The sequence below is a fragment of the Pocillopora verrucosa genome, chromosome 1 (genome assembly GCF_036669915.1).
Source record: "Pocillopora verrucosa isolate sample1 chromosome 1, ASM3666991v2, whole genome shotgun sequence".
Lineage (NCBI taxonomy): Eukaryota > Metazoa > Cnidaria > Anthozoa > Scleractinia > Pocilloporidae > Pocillopora > Pocillopora verrucosa.
The window spans coordinates 28239614-28259355 of record NC_089312.1 but is presented as its reverse complement, the minus strand read 5'-3'; the positions used below and the strand labels follow the sequence as shown (position 1 = coordinate 28259355).

At 38.7% G+C, this 19742-nt stretch overlaps 1 protein-coding gene and 1 pseudogene across 3 annotated transcripts; both read right to left on the bottom strand.

The window, feature by feature from the left end:
* Positions 1–5227: 5227 nt before the first annotated feature.
* Positions 5228–13713, bottom strand: LOC131789991 (uncharacterized). 3 transcript variants are annotated; one of them, XM_059107166.2, is made up of 11 exons: positions 13592–13713; positions 12792–12882; positions 12435–12653; positions 10283–10432; positions 9798–9893; positions 8991–9086; positions 8308–8352; positions 7960–8069; positions 6960–7018; positions 6616–6745; positions 5228–6140 (listed from the first exon to the last, which is right to left on the bottom strand). In XM_059107166.2, the coding sequence occupies exons 2-10, from the start codon at positions 12868–12870 to the stop codon at positions 6718–6720; spliced, it is 882 nt and encodes a 293-aa protein (XP_058963149.2). In that variant the 5' UTR covers positions 12871–12882; positions 13592–13713; the 3' UTR covers positions 5228–6140; positions 6616–6717. The 3 variants fall into 3 exon arrangements, with proteins under 3 accessions (XP_058963149.2, XP_058963150.2, XP_066022677.1); XM_059107167.2 differs by having other exon boundaries at positions 12798–12882; XM_066166580.1 differs by lacking the exon at positions 5228–6140 and having other exon boundaries at positions 7960–8011.
* LOC136280875 (uncharacterized) lies at positions 10898–12161 on the bottom strand (annotated as a pseudogene).
* Positions 13714–19742: the final 6029 nt, after the last annotated feature.

The following is a 19742-nucleotide window of genomic DNA, read 5'->3' as shown; positions in this document are numbered from 1 at the left end:
TATTTTCGGTTGGATTCAGTCCTTTGTACTCTTGAGAGGCTCCGTGTAGATTTTCATGTTTTAGGGCTTTCAATATTTCTCCACGCCTGGAAGCGCAAGACGTTTCTCCGTCGATCGATCAGCGGAACCACTCTTCCAAAAGTTAGAACACGCGCAAAATGAGGTGATCAACTGTTTAATCTACCTTCAAATCACTTACTTCACAGTGCATTGTTCTTGAACCATTTTTTTGAGTGAACATTTTATTTTACCTACACCCGTGTAGGTATTAGGTCTAGTCATTTAAAGGAAACAAATTCGTACCAATAGAAAATGTTGATTACAATGATCTTAGATATTTTGCTATTGATCTAAAATACTTTAGATAGCCTTTATTGACTTACATGACACTTTTTTGCGTAAATATTTAGCTTATCATACGTACAAACCAATTCCGATTTTAGAAAAAAATTCAAAAAACTCAAAACTCGGTCTTTTGGGCTCTAAAGTGCACTTGTTTTTTCTTAAAAGTGTCTCGTGGACTGATAACGAATTGACGGGTGATGACGTAGGAAATTGTGAAAGCTCTCAGTTGATACTTACAAATCTCTCACATTTCTTATAATTTTGTACCAGTTTAGCCCTATGAAGGAGAACTGCGTGCATGAAACGAAGATGTCGACTAAGAGTGACAATTCTTGCCCGCGGTGTTCAGGTCAAGATTAAAACAAAAACCTCCCGTTACTTAATGTTTAGTTTGTTGCATTTGTGTTTTGTTTTCTATGGTGAAATCAATATTAAGAAAGGGTGGCTGTGTTCGTTTCTGTTATCATAACATTTTATTCCTTCGCACTAAGTACAGAGAAAGTTCCCCATGGTCAGTGTTCTGGAGTTTCAATGCTGTAGAGTAATTCCTTCATATAGCAAACCAAAAGCTAACTTTTGACGAAAGAATCAGCTGTATCACGAGGCACGATGAATTTTTGCCGAGAAGTTACCGGGAAGTTTCACTGCAAGTTGCTACTTTCCTCGGAGATTGCAAAGGCAGAGGCTATCGTCTTCGAGCCGGGCAAACGGAAAACTGACGAGTGAGTTTATAGTCATCTGATTTAAGTTAATCTCAAATAGGAATTTTAATAGAGAAAAACTTCCTTAGTTTAAGTGCAGTGTTGCCATATAACCTATTCCGCTCAATGGCAAATAACTGACATCAGTACTGTGAATGAATATTTCGTATGTATCGACTTCCACACAGCACTTGGATTCACCACTATCTAATTCAATAAAATATGTTTTTCTTTATTTATCTCGTTGTAGTGTTGTTATCACGATGACAATGTTACTGTTGCTACCATCTTAGTTTCTTGAGGGCAGGGGGAAATTGATGGCACGTGGGATGGATTTTCGGAAACCTGTGTTAAGAGAATACACGGCTCCTTCGAGCTTGTGTTTATGCCAGTATCGGCCTAAGGTTTCGCACTATTTTTCGCACAGCTCAGGAAAAAGTCTGGCTGCATTTTTACTCCGTGAGAATTTCTTTCTGAAAGCAAGCCACTGCATAAGATATGTTCAACGGACCCTAAATAACCTGAAAAGTCGTGTTGCCACTTTTGCAATCTGTTCCAACGCTTTTAAAATAATATTTTAATGAAAACGAGGCTGCTACATAAAACATTTATAACTTCGCAGCTAAGAACACTACTGAAACGAGTAGTTGTAAATAGGACCTGAAAAAATTCAGGCCCGTATGGGATTTGAACCCATGACCTCTGCGATACCGGTGCAGCGCTCTACCAATTGAGCTAACAAGCCAACTGGGAGCTGGGCAATGAATTGGGTCCAAATAAACATCCAAGTGAATGAAGATTTTAGATATATGTACGGGTACGGGCCTGAATTTTTTCAGGTCCTATTTACAACTACTCGTTTCAGTAGTGTTCTTAGCTGCGAGGATCTCTTAATTTCATCTCTCCACCGCAGTGCAAATATATGAATTTTCATATATCTAAAATCTTCATTTATAACTTCGTTTATTATAGGCAAGATGGCACCAAAGATATAGATATATATTCTGGTTGATATCTTTAACACATATTTAGTGACTGTGAGTCACAAGATTACTCATGTGAGCATGGAAGTGAGGCTGGTCTATCAAAATTTACTTTGACTTTCCTAAATGTCTAAAATACTTTGCTATACTTCATAAAAAGCACAGATATAAGTTTCAGCTTAAACTGGAAGATTTGGGGGAAATCACATGGTTTTCAGGGGGAACGGAGGGGAAATCTGTTGTTACCAACAGAGTATGAAGAGGAGCCTGTATAAAATTGACTGCCAATTAACCGCCGTTGGGGAAGGGATAACTTAAAGAATGTCACATAGCTCAATGAGGGATCAGGTAAATTATCGTGACACAGCAAAAATTCTACAGACCCCTCCCTACCCCTCTGCCCCCGTCCCTGGGAGAAAGTAAATCTCTGGGACCTTATGAAGAAATAGAAGCTTTCCACTTGGAAGACTGCTAGCAGAAACATCAAATTGGGGGGTTAAAAACATTGTCGTGGAGCTGCGTAAGAACAGGAACCTGTTCACAAGAATGATAATCGTATGAAAGAGTCGGCCGAAGATTGGCATCCAAGAAGTTGTCGGTACTTACGAGTTTTCCTCGTTGCCAGGATCAATGTTGGTAGCTGATGGAACATTACTTCGCTTCTCATGTAAGACTGCTCTGTGAAATACTTTTAAGAAATTACCTGTGAATCTTGATGGAGACAACGACAGTGCTGCCAACTAGAGTACAGAAGACGGTAGAAATAGGAGTCACTGTGGTAGATGCAATATCTGAGGTTCAATGCATGGACAAACCCGAATGGATCAAAGACTGGTTGCATATAGCACTTAAATCACTTCGTTAGTCGCATTTTCGAGACATTTTGCGAAAATAAAGAAATCTGGTTGTTTTTTGGCAGATACGATCTGCCTTCTTCTCTAAAAGGAGATACACGGAGGAAGATGCGAAAAGGCAAGAATCTGGGGTATAATCAAATCACTGCTTTAATACATATCGCAAAGGTTCCGATCGATGAAGATACTTCTTTAGCACACTAAGACAAAGATAGTGCAGGCAGACTATCAAGCACAAAAGACCATCGACCTTAGCTGACAAAATGTAAGACGAGTAGTTGTAGTAGGAGGTCAGAACACATGGGAACAAGAGAATATTTTCCTACCTCCAAAGCAACCGAGAGGGCAACCAAGAGGGAACAGACAAGGAGACTGTTTAACATACCGCCGTTGATGTCACAGCCAGAGTTACGATATTCTCTTGACACAGAAGTTTTCATCTTGGTTCCCAGGCATTATTCAAGTATTCGCAAAAGCAACCTTTCTTGTCACCGGTTCAGGCAAGAACCATCGAACCACTCTCTCAGCTTTTAGTGAAGCAGAAAACACTGGCTGTTTTTCGGAAAGAGGAAAGCTACACGCTGGAAAGCTTTCATGGAAGTTGAAATCATCAATGGTCTTTCTGAGCTTGGATCGAGGTGCGGATGTGATTCCCAGAGTTCAGATAATGCCTTTAATCATGAAATTTGTATGTCAGCCGAATCTTCCCAAGACAAACATGTGTTCTGAGACAGAACTGAGATGGTTGCTTTCTAAGAATAAACAAGCCCAGTCGGAGTGGCTGCCACCGACCTAGGCTGCACCTAAACAAGTAATCTTAAGAGTCCACTATCAATTTCTATTGTGGAATAACGATGTTGTAGCAAACCCGGAGAATTTTGGTCGGACATGGGATACAGACCATTGGGTTGTCATGATGAAGAAACCACCTCCATTACCTCAAGCTGTTACTCATCTTTTAAAGTACAAGTGTACTAGGGAGTGACGCTCCACAAACGCTGCCAGTTTAGAAAGAATGGGCTGGAATGAGAATGGGTGTTTAGATAGTGGAAAAACGTGTGAAAATGCGCGTAATGATGAAGACGAGGGTTCTTGGGATGATAACGAGAGTGATGAGGAAGAAGATGGTGATGAATATGACTCTGATTAATAATTATGTCAGGAATAATTGTGTTTTTTTTTTGTTTTTGTTTTTTTTTTTGTCATAATTGAACACACAAGCAAAGCTAAATATCGTAGCTTCGGCTTCATGTTTTTGTAATTCACGTGACCAGCATATTTTATCGGAAAGGAACAGTTTGAGCTAAAAGATTTTTCTACGCTGTCTATGAGGTATAGCATAGCATTTAGAGGTTTTTGGAAGCTCGAAAGATTCTTTAATAAACCATCCTTACGTCCATGCTCATTAAGTCGCGTGACTGATGTGGTGACTCACAGTTACTAAACATATCAAAGAGAACATAGATTTATATATTTGGAGCTGTTTTGCCATAATAAAAGAAGTTATAGGATGTTTTATGTAGTAGCCTCGTTTTCATGCAGGGTCTACGAAGGAATTTCTAAAATATCCTCTAAAAGGCGTTGGAACAAGTTGCAAAAGTGGTAATACGACTCTTCTGGTTATTTAAGGTCCCCTGAACATATCTAGCGCAGTGGCTTGCTTTCGACTAGAAATCCCCACGAAACTCGAATTATGTATATGTGGTCCTGGACTAAAAGGGCTTTAACTTTATTACAAATGATGTAATTCTGTTCTTAAAATACGATGGAAGCTACAATTGGTAGGATTTTCATATGATAAGAAAAGTGGAAATGCAGTCATGTGGAAAGACTAGGAGTATGAGTACATCTCAAGCGCGTGAAATAAACAACACCAAGGAACTCACCATTTTTCGCTTGCAAAATGTCAGTCGAAAAGAATGTTGAACGTTCGTGTACAGTGTGGGAACCAGCCCTTTAATCAGCATTCTTTTAAGGTGAATTCATATAAGTTATGTTCCCCTGATTTGACTAATGGTATGTGTTCGTAACAGCCGTCTACGAAGCCGGTACGGAGCTTAAGGCCGTAAAATCTCCTTGATGTTGATGATCGAAACGCCTCCATTTTGGCCATACAGCTACATCTTTTGGAGAGTAGTGTACAGAAATACCCGGCATATGAGTACAATTCTTGTCACGAACATCATTAAGCGCTCTGACCACGCAATGCGTTCGTCCTTTCTCCTATATTTCTCTTTTCTCCATCATAGTTGCCGACGTGTCTTCTCAGTTTTCTACGTCACAGCGATATGAAATATAATCGGTTTGGCCGCGCGCTTAATCGAGACACTTTTTGGCCGCCAAATGGTTAATGAGAACTCGCTAGGCGCTAAAGTCGGTTAATTCTATCAACCAGAAAATGCGAAAAAAATCGTGTCATGGGCACTTAAACTTTCATAGAATGCAAATTAGAATCTCGGAATTGTCAATACTTTTTTACATTTTTGCACTTGATAAGACAGATATGCAAGTCTGCTTCTGATCAAATTTTGGCTTTTTTCTTTTATTACATACTGATTAAAGTCGGACACAGTTTGATGCTACTCTGGTTTGCAGATTTAATGAATGTAACTGAAGAAGTTACAATTCATAGACCCAACGTTTCGACACTCCTGTCTAGTGCCTTCATCATGGGTGACGCCTATTTACACCTCGTCAGAAAAAAGGTGTCTGATGTCTGATTGTCCACCTGGTTGCCGTGTGAACTTTAATATATTTGATTAAAATCGATGGTTTCAGGCCTGATAAGAATAACTTTGAGGCTCCAGATAATTATCTGAACCTCAGTTCAGGAAATATAGTATTTGCCTGGTAGACCTTTTATCATATGAAATTAGCAAAAAATCAAAAATTCTTCTCGCTGGAATTTGTTTCTTTGATTCTTTTTGCTCCTGGTTTTTTCTTTTTTCTTTTAATTCTTCTTATGATGTCTATGGAAGATGTGGCCAATTTTCGATTGCTCCCTAGCTTTGGAGCTTGGTGACGTTTCCCGTATTCATAATGCGGCAGACTATGACAGCAGTGAGTAGTGCATCCGAAAGGTGCACATGTGATAGGGCAGCCCTCTGGGCATGGGGCTCGATGAATATTATGTGGAGGCGGTAGGATAGCATAGTAGTTAAGGTGGTACTGCTGGCAGCAGCTGAAGTAGCAGCGCGGAGCACAGGCAGAGAAACATGGAAGTGGGCAGACTGGAGGGAAGGGTCCCTTGTAACATGCTAACAAATAACCAAGATAGCGATTAGTACATTTGATAAATTTGAAATGAATTTTACAACAATTGTTCAATCATTTACTACTATAAAAAAAATAAAAAAAAAATTTAAGCTTAAGGGGCTACTGACATATTTTTCTCTGCAGTGTCACCCCTTGAAACTAACATCCAGATCACGAGAAGAAAGTAAATGATCACTAATTTGATAAGCTTTTGATTGTTACAAAAATCTTCCTTTCAGTATCATGGGAGTGTAAAGATAACATTATAAAGAATATGCGCAATAATGTTTGGGGATATAAGGCTGGAAAGCGTCGACAAGTTTAATACGTTCTGATCTCGGAATAAGAAACCTCCCATAGTAAGTATACTTGGATAGATGACTTTAGAATAGGGGCTAATAACTTTCTGGAACGCTGAAGAAGGTTTTTTCAAACAAATAACAAGGCACGCAGAACATTTTTTCTCTGCAAACTCACCAACTTGACCAAGTGATGGGAGAAGAGTGAGCTTGCCCAAATTTTCACGAGCTAATGCCGCAGTTAAGTTATGAAGATGGACTCCTTTGTCTTTAAACTCGATCACAAAGTGCACCACAGTGTGACTTTGCTGTTAAAGATAAAAAAAGTAACACCTTAATCTCAAAACTATATAAGCATATGAACTGATATAAACTGACGCATATTTTGTTAATAGTGATGGAATTTTTGCATCGTCAAGACGTGTGTTTTTAAATAATTCAAGTTTTTAGAATTTGATCCATCGACTTTTTTCTCGCTCTCAACTATCCTAGCCTTTTTTTAATTTACTATGAGTACGCTACCTGAATCTCAAAGTCGTAACGCCGAGAAAAGGATTATATCCATCGTACGCTTGCAAAACCTAATTGGAAATGTAAGCACCAGAGAATTAGTTTATATTTTGAATACTCATTACATGAGGAAATTAAAAAGGGTCCTTCTGTTCTCTCAAAAGGACACTCTGGTCTTCGACATTACATTTTGCAGCGTTATACTTAAAAAGTGTAGTATACTGGCTTTGTCTGACCAGCCTGATTGGTCGTTTCCCCGAGGGTTATCCGAGCTACAATAGCATGAAGCGAACATGGGTGTAGCTACTTCTCCAAATCAGAATGCCGGCTAGTCTAACCATAAAGATAAAGCCCCAGAAATTCGTAAAGCTTTCCTATTGGTACTCATTTTTACCCTTGGTTAGTGTTAGGCACTGAAAGAGTAGAGTGTCATGCCAAAGATCACAACAAAATGAACCGGGTTGGAGGTGAGCCCATACTCATCGATACAGAAAAGTTCAGCTGCGTGCTAACTATTCAGCCTAGGATTTCCCACGCAGTTATTAAATAAGTAATGCAAACATTTAACAGGGTTTCAAGATCCCTTTCTTTGGTCACCCTTCCAAGGGTTATGATCAGGGCGTAAAATTTTTACATTTCGTTTTCCTAATGGATTTCGTAACAGTAGTAAAGTTAGCTTTCTATTTCACAATTCGTATTTTCATAATGAGTTTTATAACCAGTCTTTTTTGGCCAAAATTGAAATTGCAAGCTTCAATCAAAAGAAAATAGGGTGATATTAAAAGGAATAGAGATACTTTGTTTTGCTGATATTATGCTATTCCCCTGGCCGCAAAAAAATACATTGGCAATTTTGATTTCAGTTTCACCACTTATTGAGCTGCGTTATGATACATTTTTTGAACTTCGGATGGTATGTTATGGAGAGTTCTGTTCAAGTTTATTAGCTGCCAAAGAAAAGCTGATAACAACCAAAGGTTTTAAGAACTGGCAGAATCAGCTACATACTTACTCCAAGTTCAAACTCTCTTCTGAGCTCAATGAACTGTGGCGAATGTGCAAACCTTAAATGATCATCAAAGGAATTGTTCGACAGTAGTACTGTTAAGTTATACACCTTGCCTGCAAATATGATACGCATCATGAAATCAAACTCACTTTCTAAGACTACAATAAGATTTCCCAATATAATTTGATGCACGCCTTTTTTCCTCAGCAAGGAAAGGAAATAGGCAACGCAAGCACTCCACATGAGAATAAGCTTTAAAAACAACCCAAGGGCTCAGCATTAGACCTTTCCTATCAAACACAACTAACGAAAACTTTTGAAGAATCTGATTCGTAGGTTTATCTTACTTACATGCCAAATCGTCGTGATGTTCCGATTTCGGCGATGGAAATAAAGCTGTGAATTTAATCACAAGCTGTTAGTATAATTATATTGCACAAAGTGGTCACAGCTGAGTTGTTGTTGTTTCCTTTGAAAAAGCTGTTTATTTCGTAACTATTCCTATATTATGTTAACATTCCAATATTACTTTGGCTTTCCCATTGAAAACGCCCGAGAGTTTTCAAGTACTAATTAAAGAGCCACGCTCAACCAGGATGCATTGCGAGGGTAGTAGCCATTCTCAGGATTTCATGTATTGCAGAAAAGGAAAATTTACCACGTGTGTGATATCAATCGATTAAATTAAAAACCGGCTTTTTTACCCTCATCTAGTTTCTTTTAGTGGCTAACGTCTATTTGTAACGTATTTTTGTCGTTTCATTCCGCCTTAGCGATAATGAAGCCATCAAGAGTTCTGCCTGCAGGAATGGAAAGCCGCCAATTCATATGGCTTACTAAGTCAGTTTTTAAAAGCAAGGAATGAGCGAAAGGTAGCAGTAGGATTTGGCAAGAAAACGAGCAGAGTGTTCGCAAAAGCCCTGTCGCAGTTATTCGGAGGAAAGTTACACAGAGAGCTTCTCTCTGAAATGAGATAGAGAACTTTTATCTCAAAATACAAGGAAGATCTCTATCCAAATACAGATGTTTCTTACACTGCACACTTTCCGGCCCCGTCGTCGGCTTGATCTTCGGAATGATCGTCGGTTTTTTCCTTGGCTGGCCAGTTGGCTGTGACGTTGGACTTGAAGCTGCAGTTTTGAACAATGTTAGCTCTTTACCTTCTACTCTAATTTGGTTATCAAATGTGTGTAAAAGTTAGTTAAACGTAACAAAACTAAACAAAAACAAAAATGGAAAACAATTGAACTCTCGATTTTCAATGTTGTAAGGCAGTGACAATCAGGATTTCGATCTCCATTGTTCCGGTGAGTTCTGGTTTTCCGAGAGGTTCCTTCGGCGGTTTGCTGTCGTACTGGTCTCCCTTTGTGTTTCTTGATCGTTGGTATCCATGCTTCAGGAATTTCGATTCCGTTATCCCTGTTGATGTTAACAGGGTGAAGTCTTATGTGGATAACTTCCTTGTTTCTTCTGGCGTATACCAGTAAGATTCTCGATCAATAACCTTTAGTTCGTTCCAAAGCGGGTGGTGGCCAGTCTTGTTGGCGTGCTAAGAAACGGCGGAGGTCTGGGTACAAGCTAAGCGTATATCCCTCTCGTGCCTGATGAAGACTAGAAGTAAGCAGTCGAAACGTCGCGATCTACATTTCAAGTGACTACATCCTGGCACAAATGATTAAATAGTTAATTGTAACTTACCACCATGATGAGCAATAACCTCCTTTGCGACATGTTGTTTCTTTTATAAGTATTATGGAAAGACTTATTAGGCAAAATGTGATAGGGAAGTTCTATCTCGAAAATGTAAGGAAGGTCTCTATCCGTGTACAAATGTTTCTTACTCAGCACAGTTTCCGGCCTCGTCGTCGGCTTGGTCTTCGGAATGGTCGTCGGTTTTGTCTTTGGCTGGTCAGTCGGCTGTGACGTTGGACTTGAAGCTGCAGTTTTGAACATAGTTAGCTCTTTACCTTTTTCGTTTAATTTGGTTATCAAATGTGTGTAAGACCGGGTAAATAAAACAAAATTAAGCCAAGACAAAAACGGAAAACAATCGAACGTTCCTCTTGATTTTCAACTTTTGAAATTTTTGTTTTCCTCGTGATATTTATTGAGCTGGGGATTGGAGGACTTGTGCACATCTTTCAGGTCTCGCAGAAATAGCTTTAATTTGGCTGACAAAATCAATAAGATACTTGCGGAAAATTGCCCGCTTTTTCCAGTGGCACAACTTGAACCAGTACTTTCTTGCTACTTCTTACATCGAGATTGTTCATATTTATATGCTCCAAAACAGACACAGTATTAATGCAAGGCTAAGAACACTCACCGTTTAATGCGTACACAAAGTTAGTGTCTTGTTTTCCGACACAGTACTTGTCTTTTGGTCCACATTTGAGGAAGTCATTTGTTAAGCATTCTTGACTGGGTCCGTCTTGTTTATAAGTGTTTTCAGCATTAACACCCGACCAACACTCACCTAAGTTCAGAATAGGTTCCACACATTTGTTTTTCGCATTGTTTATATTTCCCCGTCAAAGTCAAATATCCCTAACCTTCAGAGCTTCTCCAGACAGCTTAAGTGTATTCCTTTAAACCACTCTCTAAGACCTGTTTTCTAACTGTGTTTTGCATGATCACGGAGATCCGTGTTGTGTGCAGCTCGTAAAAATGTTAAAAAAATTCAAATGTTTTGATCCCACAAATTTTATAATGCGTCACTACTCTTGAAACTACGAAAGTTCCTACCCAACACCCCCCCCCCCCCCCACTATAAAAAAAAAACAAACAAACATACTGAAAAAAAAAATTATCGAAGGCCTGAGAGAACAAAAACAAAAGTGGGAAAGGAGTGTCAATACTCCCCTCCACCCGATTTTTTTAGTTCAACATTGAGAAAATTATCATATAATAACGAACAATTTTTCACCGAACAGGAGGTGGAATAGCTCTTATCGGAGTTGAGCACGCGAAATCAGCGGTCTCCGGATGAGCTTACGCCAAAACGAGGCTATCGGGTCTAGCTCGCTCTAAAGTACAAGGAAGCAGAGAGGGAAATTAGTAGTAGTTTGGTATTTACATAATATTTTCTCGAGTTTTTAGTTTCTTTATCCATGGTGAAACATTGCATAGCTTTTGGGTGTCAAAACCGAAGTTCCAAAGCGGAATGCAAGGACTTATCATGGCATTCGCTGCCGCTGTCAAACAAGAATTTGCTGGCACAATGGCTCGTGAAACTGCGTCGAGAGAACACTCCGGTAAACAAAAACTCTTATGTCTGTAGTCAGCATTTTGAAGCTAATTGCTTCATAAAACCAATGGGAGGACAAAGAATTCGCTTGAAGCCAGATTCCGTACCGACAAAGTTTATATTTACTGTTGAAAAACCAAAGAGGAAAGAGCCCGCTGATCGAGCAACGTTGAACACAAAGAAAACAAAAATAGAGAAATCGCAGCAGCGTTCAGCCCCCGAACCGATAAACATTGAAAACACCGTCCCGTGCGATTTCCAGTTTTTGGATATGACCATGTCGAAACAAACCGAAAGCTTTGCTGCTGACATTCTTGAAATCTTTGTTGGATTCATTGTCTTTAGCTTTTCTTTCAATAAAGTAAGACACGATATTCTGAATATTAAATGAAGGGACATCGTCCTTCGCGTCAACCAGCAAAACCCATTGTGCAGATCCAGGGAAATCACAATTGACGGTTGCCGTTTGCTCCAGTGGTTTACTTGCCGCCAAGCGTTGCCACTTCTACGTAAAATTATTCTCCCAACCATTTTTTATATAACTGATGACCCTGCAGCAAGTAAAACAAATCGATATAGAACTTATGCTTCGATATTCCCTTCAAGCAATGGCAATAATTATAAGGGACAAAAAATATTGCAATCTGTGTACCTTTGAGATAACTCAGCCTTCGTTGCTTCAGACCGTGCACTACCATCTTTAGCCGTCCCTTTGCGGAATGACAACCATTCTTAGAGTCTTTCTTTAGTAATATGCCGTGGGCAATTACCAATTATCAACTGCTCTTTCTCCTCAGCGGAAAAAAAGGCCGCTTGTGGAAGATTTGTGGAACACTCCATAAGTTTTCCTCACTTTCTCACACAAATCTGATCGATGTTGACCCGATAGCCTCGCTTTGATGTTTACTCACAAGAATACCGCTGGATTGTTTGGGTGGCGTGCTCAACTCCGATAAGGGCCATTTACCGAAATGCGGAGCGGCGAGGTAAAAACTCACCGCTAGCTATTTTAAGTAAGATAATTGAGCAAGAAAAGATTATTTAACTTATTTATTCCTTTAATTTATTTATTCCTTATATTATTCCGCGTGCAAATTGTAAGCTGCTCGGAGGTGAATAGCAAAGGATATCAATAGTGTGAATAGCCAATCAAAGCCCGCCTTCGACGCTGTCCACTGTTTTACTACAGACTAAAAGTACATAGAGTTTGATTGCAACAGCGCGCATTTACCAAAAAATTGTAGTCCAAAGACCTTAAATCCAGACTCCTTTGTCTTTTTAGCACATCTGCAGGCTAGGTCAGTCATGTAGTCGTTCCACCCTTTCCAGTCAATTTTAACACCGCTGTACACCCTCACGCCAGGGTCGCGGTCCGTCATAAGAATTGTCGGTAGGGGGCGAGGATTCATCGAGTCTTTAAAGCAACCTAGTCGGGTAAATTCCGGACAATCTGAAATAAATACGCACAATCTGTTAAGTTAATCATTAAGATTCGTAACATCTTCTTAGGCCAAATCTTCCGGGGAAAAAAGCAAGTAGCTTCCAGTAGCATCATTAGTTTAGGCTTGCGCAAGTATTTATTACTTACAGTTACCTGCAGCGCCGAAGACCTTTCTCTGCATCAGTAAGACTATCCATATGGAATAAAGGAACTGTTTGAGGCTCATCCTCGTATTTGCCTAAGGAATGAAATATGAAGAGGGCATTTTTTATTTCCCCTTAGTGACAGACACACGCCTATACGTAGCTTGGGTCTTCAAGTTTTGCTTTATTCGATACAAAAGAAAATTAAATGTAATGCTCTAAAAAAGGAAAAGGAAGACAGAGTTCCCTTATTCTCGAATGACCAGCAAAAGGTAGTGGTCGTAAAAGTCGTTGAATAACAGTGGACAGCATTTTCGTCAAAAAATGCAACAGCCTTTTGATGGAGTAACCAATAACATCATCATCATGTAATGGCAGTTAGAGCTGTGAAAGTTCATAATTTAGATGCACGTGTGCTAGCTTGAATTATCGAAAGTATCTAATCGATTAAGTGCATTGTACACGAAACCAAATTCGATTTACATTTTTGACCTTCAACGACCGGTTTCAGTGAGGATATTTGCCCCTTCATTCAAATATCAAGCACGTAGTTACCACGAAATTTCTGAATTCTCGCAAAGGAATCATGAACATCACTGTAAAAATAACGTTGTAGCAACAATGTTGAGAAACTATCGCCATTCTTTCCGTTGGTCGATCCGCTACGGGCTACAACACGGTTCGGAGTCTGAATTTAAAATAGTCAGTTAAAGCTTAGGCTAGCTAGCTTTGCGAATTATTATTTAAAGTTTTCGGGAATTTAAATGGTTTTCTTGTTCATAAGTTTTTAATCTTGTTACTTACCAATGTTCCTATTGCTCTTTCGAAGATTTTCCAATCCCCTAAATGACCGACTTGATTGCTGTAAGTTAACACCCTACCTGTTATGGGCTTTTAAAAATTTGGTATCTTAATTTATTTGGTGCACAGGAGGTGTGAAATACAAGAACTATTACCGGTCAATTATGGTAATTAACGTCTGGATATCTCTTCTGGAAGAAAAAATCAAGACCCGTCAGAATTGAGATTGATCCCGCTATAAAACTGCAATGCTTTTATTACTAAATATCTATAATTATTGAATAGCCAATGTACAGAAGTTTTTTATTTTCATTAAGTTTATCGTTTGATAGACGAAGCATGCTTTATTTTTCCAATTTGCCAAGCCTAAGTGTTATTTACTTTACAATACCGTCATAGCATTAAGACTTATTAAAAAATCATAAAGAAACACCGTGAAAAACAATTTAAATGTTTATAATTGGTTTGTTCCTAAAAAAAATATATCAAAGAGATTTTAAAATCACGCCCTCCAAAAACAAATGCTCATTTCCATAAAGCTTCTCGTTCGATTGTAGTCTGGCGCGAGCTGCGAATCTCGGAGTGACATTGAAGCCCCACATCTCCTCACCAGAAATTGTCTTTCATTGAATGAAACTGCAGTAGACGTTCAAAGAGAAAGAGGTAGAAATTAGTCATTCCGCTAAAAACTTTGTCCCCCATCCCCAGAGTTTTGGTAAAAATCCTTCCTTGACTTTCTGTACTTGAAAATTAACTATAGGTGACATCAAGTAATATATGCAGTACTGTGCCAAAGTAATACAAACGATCAGAGTCGAATATTGCGTTTTGTTCTTCCGAGATATCGCCGAAATATTGGCTATGTATCGCGCGTTTCATCAACACACGAAAACAATAAGTCGAACCTTTCATATATCATTCCAGCGATTTATCGTTCAAGCGACAAAATCGCTTCAACGCGTTACATTATCGCGATGAATCGCTAAAGCGAAGTATCGCTGATGAAGATTTATCAGTGGAGTAAAGGATGCATCACTGCGTTTTATCGTTCAAGCAATATACTTGTACAGCGACTTATTGTTTGGGGATAAAAGTATTTGTTTAAATGAAAATGAGATACCTCAAATTACTCCTTCACTTTCTCAAAAGGGATATAAAGCAATTGTATATAATGACCTTCCTTGTCGAAGGTATTTTCGGCGGATTCGGTCCTCTGTACTCTATTAACTATTCTGGTGAAACTTGAGTGGCTCCGTGTAAATTTTCATTTGTTAGGGCTACCTTTCAATATTTCTCCACGCCCGGAAGCAAAAGACGGTTTTCCGTTGATCGATCAACGGACCCACTCTTCCCCTTCTTATCAATTCCAAAACTTACAACACGCGCAAGATTGGGTGATCAACTGTTTATTCTACCTTCAAATCATTTACTTTACAGTACATCGTACTTGAACCAATTTATTTTATATAACGGAGTTATGGATCTTGAGTTCATTGGGAAGGTTTAGTAAACATTTTAGAACACCCGTGTAGGTAGTAGGTCTAGCCATAAAAAGTAAACAAATTCATACCAACAGAAAATGTTGATTAGAATGATCTCAGATACTTTGCTATTGATCTAAAATACTTTAGATAGCCATCATTGACTTAATTTCCATATAATGTAAATCGGAATCTCGGAATTGTCAAAATTTTTTTTACATTTTTGCATTCGATAAGACAGGCAAAATTTGGCTATTTATTATCACATAATGATTAGAATCAATGGCTTCAGGCCTGATAGGAATAACTTTGACGCTTCAGATGAATATCTGAACCCAAGTTCGGGAAATGTAGTTCTTGCCTGGTAGACCTTACATGATATGAAATCAGGAAAAAATCAAAAATTCTTCTCGCTGGAATTTGTTTCTTTGATTCTTTTTGCTCCTGATTTTTTTCTTTTAATTCTTCCCATGATGTTTACGGAAGATGTGGCCAATTTTCGATTGCTTCTCTGGCTTTGGAGCTTCGTAACGCTTCCCGTAAACATAATGCGGCAGACTATGACCATTGCTGCAGCAGTGAGTAGTGCATCCGAAAGGTGCACATGTAATGGGGCAGCCTTCTGGGCATGGAGCTGGATTAATATCATGTGGAGGAGACGGCGTTGGAGCATAGTAGTAAGGGTGGTACTGCTGGCAGCAGCTGGAGTAACAGTGTGGAGCACAGGCAGAGAAACATGGAAGTGGGCAGACTGGAGGGGGAGGTGCCTTGTAACATGCTAACAAACAACCAAGATAGCGATAAGTGTATTTGATAAATTTGAAATGGATTTTACCACAACTGTTCAATTAATTACTATTTTAAAAAGGAAATGAATAAACACTTTAAACTCAGGGGGCTACAAGTATATGATTTTTCTTTGCAGTGTCACCCCTTAACGTCCAGATCATGAGATAAAGGAAATGATCGCTAACTTAATAAGCTTTACAAATAATCTTCTTTTCAGTACCATGGGAGTGTGAAGAAAATATCAGGGAGAATATTAAAATAATTTCTGGGGATAAAGGGCTGGGAAGCGTGGACGAGTTTAATACGGTCTGATCTTAGCATCAGAAACCTCCTGCTGTAAGAATACTTGGAAAGATGACTTCAGAATAGAGGCTTATAACTTTCTGGAACTATGAAAAAGGTTTGTTCAAACAAATTACAAGTCACCCAGAACATTCTTGCTCTGCAAACTCACCAACTTGACCCAATGATGGGAGAAAAGTGTGCTTGCCCAAAGTTTGACATGCTAATGCCGCAGTTAAGTTATGAAGGTGGACTCCCTTGTCTTTAAACTCGATAGCAAAGTGCACCACAATGTTGCTGTCTCCCGGAGCTTCGCTGTTTAAAGATAAAAAAGTAACACCTTAATCTCAAAACAATATTAGCATATGAACTGATTTAAACTGAAACATATTTTGTTAATAGTGATGGAATTTTTGCATCGTCAAGTCGTGTGTTTTTAAACATCTCAAGTTTTTAGAATTTGATCCATCGAATTTTTTCTCTCTCTCAATGATCCTGGCCTCTTCTCTATTTACTATGAGTGAGCTACCTGAATCTCAAAGTCGTAACGCCGAGAAAAGGATCATATCCATCGTACGCTTGCAAAACCTGCATTGGAAATGTAATTTTTAGAGAATTAGTTTATATTTTGAATACTTATTATTTTAGAAACCTTAAAAGGCTCCTGGTCTTCGACATTACCTTTCGCAGCGTCATACTTAAAAAGTGTGGCATACTGGCTTGGTCTCACCAGCCTGATTGGTCGTTTTCCCAGGGGTTATTCGAGCTACAATAGCATGAAGCGAACATGGGTGTAGCTACACCTCTGACTCAGAATGCCTGCCAGTCCAACGATAAAGATAAAAGCCCCAGATATTCGTAGAGCTTTCCTACTGATACTCGTTTTTACCCTTGGTTAGTGTTAGGCATCGAAAGGGTGGAGTCTTGCCAAAGATCACAGGAAAATGACCCGGGTTGGACGCCCACCCGTACTTATCGATACAGAAAAGTCTAGCAGCGTGCTAACTATTAAGTCTACATGTAATAAAGTTTTAAGATCCCTTTTGTTGGTCGCGATGATCAGGGCGTAAAATTTTATGATTCGTTTCACCAGTGGGTTTCGTATCAGTAGTAAAGTTAGCTTTCTATTTTTATGATGCGTATTTGCACAACGAGTTTTATAACCAAAGTGTTATTTCGGCCGAAATTAAAATTGCAAGCTTCAATCAAAAGAAAAAATGGCGATATTGAAAGAACATAGGTAAATTTGTTTTGTTGATATTGTGCTATTCCTTTAGACGCATAGACATTAGCAATTTGAAACGATTTCAGTTTCACTCCTAAATTGAGTTGCGTTGTAACACATTCTTTTTTAACTTCGGATGGTATGTTGCGGAGGGTCCTGTTCGAGTTTTCTTTCTGTTTACAAAAGCTGATAACAAACAAAGGTTTTTAAAACTGGCAGAATCAGCTTTATACTTACTCCAAGTTCAAACTCTCTTCTAAGCTCAATGAATTGGGGCGAATGTGCAAACCATAAGAAATCATCAAAGGAAGTGTTCGTCATCAGTACTGTTAAGTTATACACCTTGCCTGCAAATATGATGCACAACATGAAGTAAAACTCACCTTCTAAGACGACAATAAGATTCCCCAAGAGAATTTGATGCACGCTTTATGTTGTCGCTTGAAAGTTACTTTTTTCCTCGGTTTGGAAAGGAAATTGGCAAGGCAAGCATTCCACACGAGAATACGCTTTAAAAACAGCCCAAAGAAAACTGGTTTTGCCAATATTTTATCGTATGGCCTCAGCATTAGACCTTTCCTATTAAACTGACTGACGAATACTTTTGAAAAAATGCGATAAGCAGTTTTATCTTACTTACATTCCAAATCGTAGTGATGCTCCGATTTCGGCGATGGACATGAAGCTGTGAATTTAATCACAAGCGGTTAATATAATTATATTGCTAAAGTGGTCACCAATTGAGTCACGTTTTTTTTTTCGAAAAAGCAGTTTCTTTCATGACTTTTCCCACTTTATGTTCCAACATGCCAATACTTTTTTTGGCCTTATCATTAAAAACGCTTGATAATTTTGCAAATACTGATGAAAGAGCAACGCTCAGCTAGAATGCATTGCGGGGTAATTTCTTTCCGTGTCTATCGTCTATTTGCTATGTTTTTTTTTGGTTTATTCCGTGTTCTAGATAATGAAGCCATCAGGAGTTCGTCCTGCAGAAATGGAAAGCCGCTATAGCATATGGCTTACAAGGTCAATTTTGAAAAGCATGAAATGAGCGCGAGACAGCTTTAGGATTTGACAAGAAAACGAGCATAGAGTTCGCAGATGCCCTGCTACACAGTATTTCGAAGGAAAGTAAAAAAGAAAGCTCCTCTCTGCACTTGGGTGACAGTCAGATGGAGAAACGTCTACAATCGATCGCAAGCCTGATCCCATGCAAGTTCATGAGTGACCTTTTTCTTTAAGTGAAATCAACTTCAGAGATACAATTTACCCAATCTTATATTGGTATCCTCTATTCTTTAAGTGTATTTTGAAACACTGTTTTTGTTAAACGTGGAGGGTGATCAACTTGTTTATTGGAGGCATAGCGCTTCTCCTTTTACGAATCTTTTCTTTGTGCCTGGTGAATGATATGAATAAAAATTAAAGTAATCAAAGGTGTCCGTCTCTTTGTAAGGCATCAAGGATGGATTCCCTCTTAAACCTCTCGCTTTCACACTTTTTTTATGTTCAAGAATAAAATTCCTGCGTCTGATATTTCAGCCGTGAATAGTAATTGTATCATGATGCAATGTGCTGTTTTGTCATACAAATTCTTCTCTTCCACAGACATAAAACTTTGTAAATATACCTCTTCCAAAGTAGCAGGTTAGTTTTGCACTGAGCGATAATACCCTTATTATCAAAAAAGCAAAAGCTCCTACCATTGTGGTAATAATTGCCGTTTCGTGGGTTTGTCAGAAAAAGTATTGAGTTCCCGGATAATAACAATGACAAGGGCACGCAAAGCAAACTGGTTGAGTGTGGCTCGTTAACATAGTATGCTATTCAAGCTCATATGGTATTGACTTTTACAAGTAGTCTTCTTTCAATTTTACTCGGGCCTTGGAATGACAGGTTGGTGTTGTAAATTGACCCGGCAATTAATGATATGTATCCCTTAAAACTACGTTGAAAACTAACTGTAAGTAACACGTTAGATTGCTTTTTCTGAAAATCCCATTGCCCTGTCACGACTGACATTTGCAAAGTACCTTAATCCCCTCAAAATCCTCCAAATCCCCCATCCTCCCCTCCCTCTAGGCGATAAATAAGATTTGGTCCCTTAACACTGGTGAATACCTCCTACAATACATACGTTTCGGTGGAGTGAGAGTATGGTTTTGATTATCTGCAAAGGACATAGATAAAAAATTAGTTTTAAAGTTTTCAAACCTTATTTTTTTTGTTATAAAATACACGCAAAAAAAAATGTCCTGCATTCGTTGAAAGGTAACTACTTACAGGTAAAAGCGCTTTTTCTTACCCAGTAATCTATAAACGAAGACTGATTTTTCTTCTCCGACGCAATATTTGTCATCTTTGCCACATGATT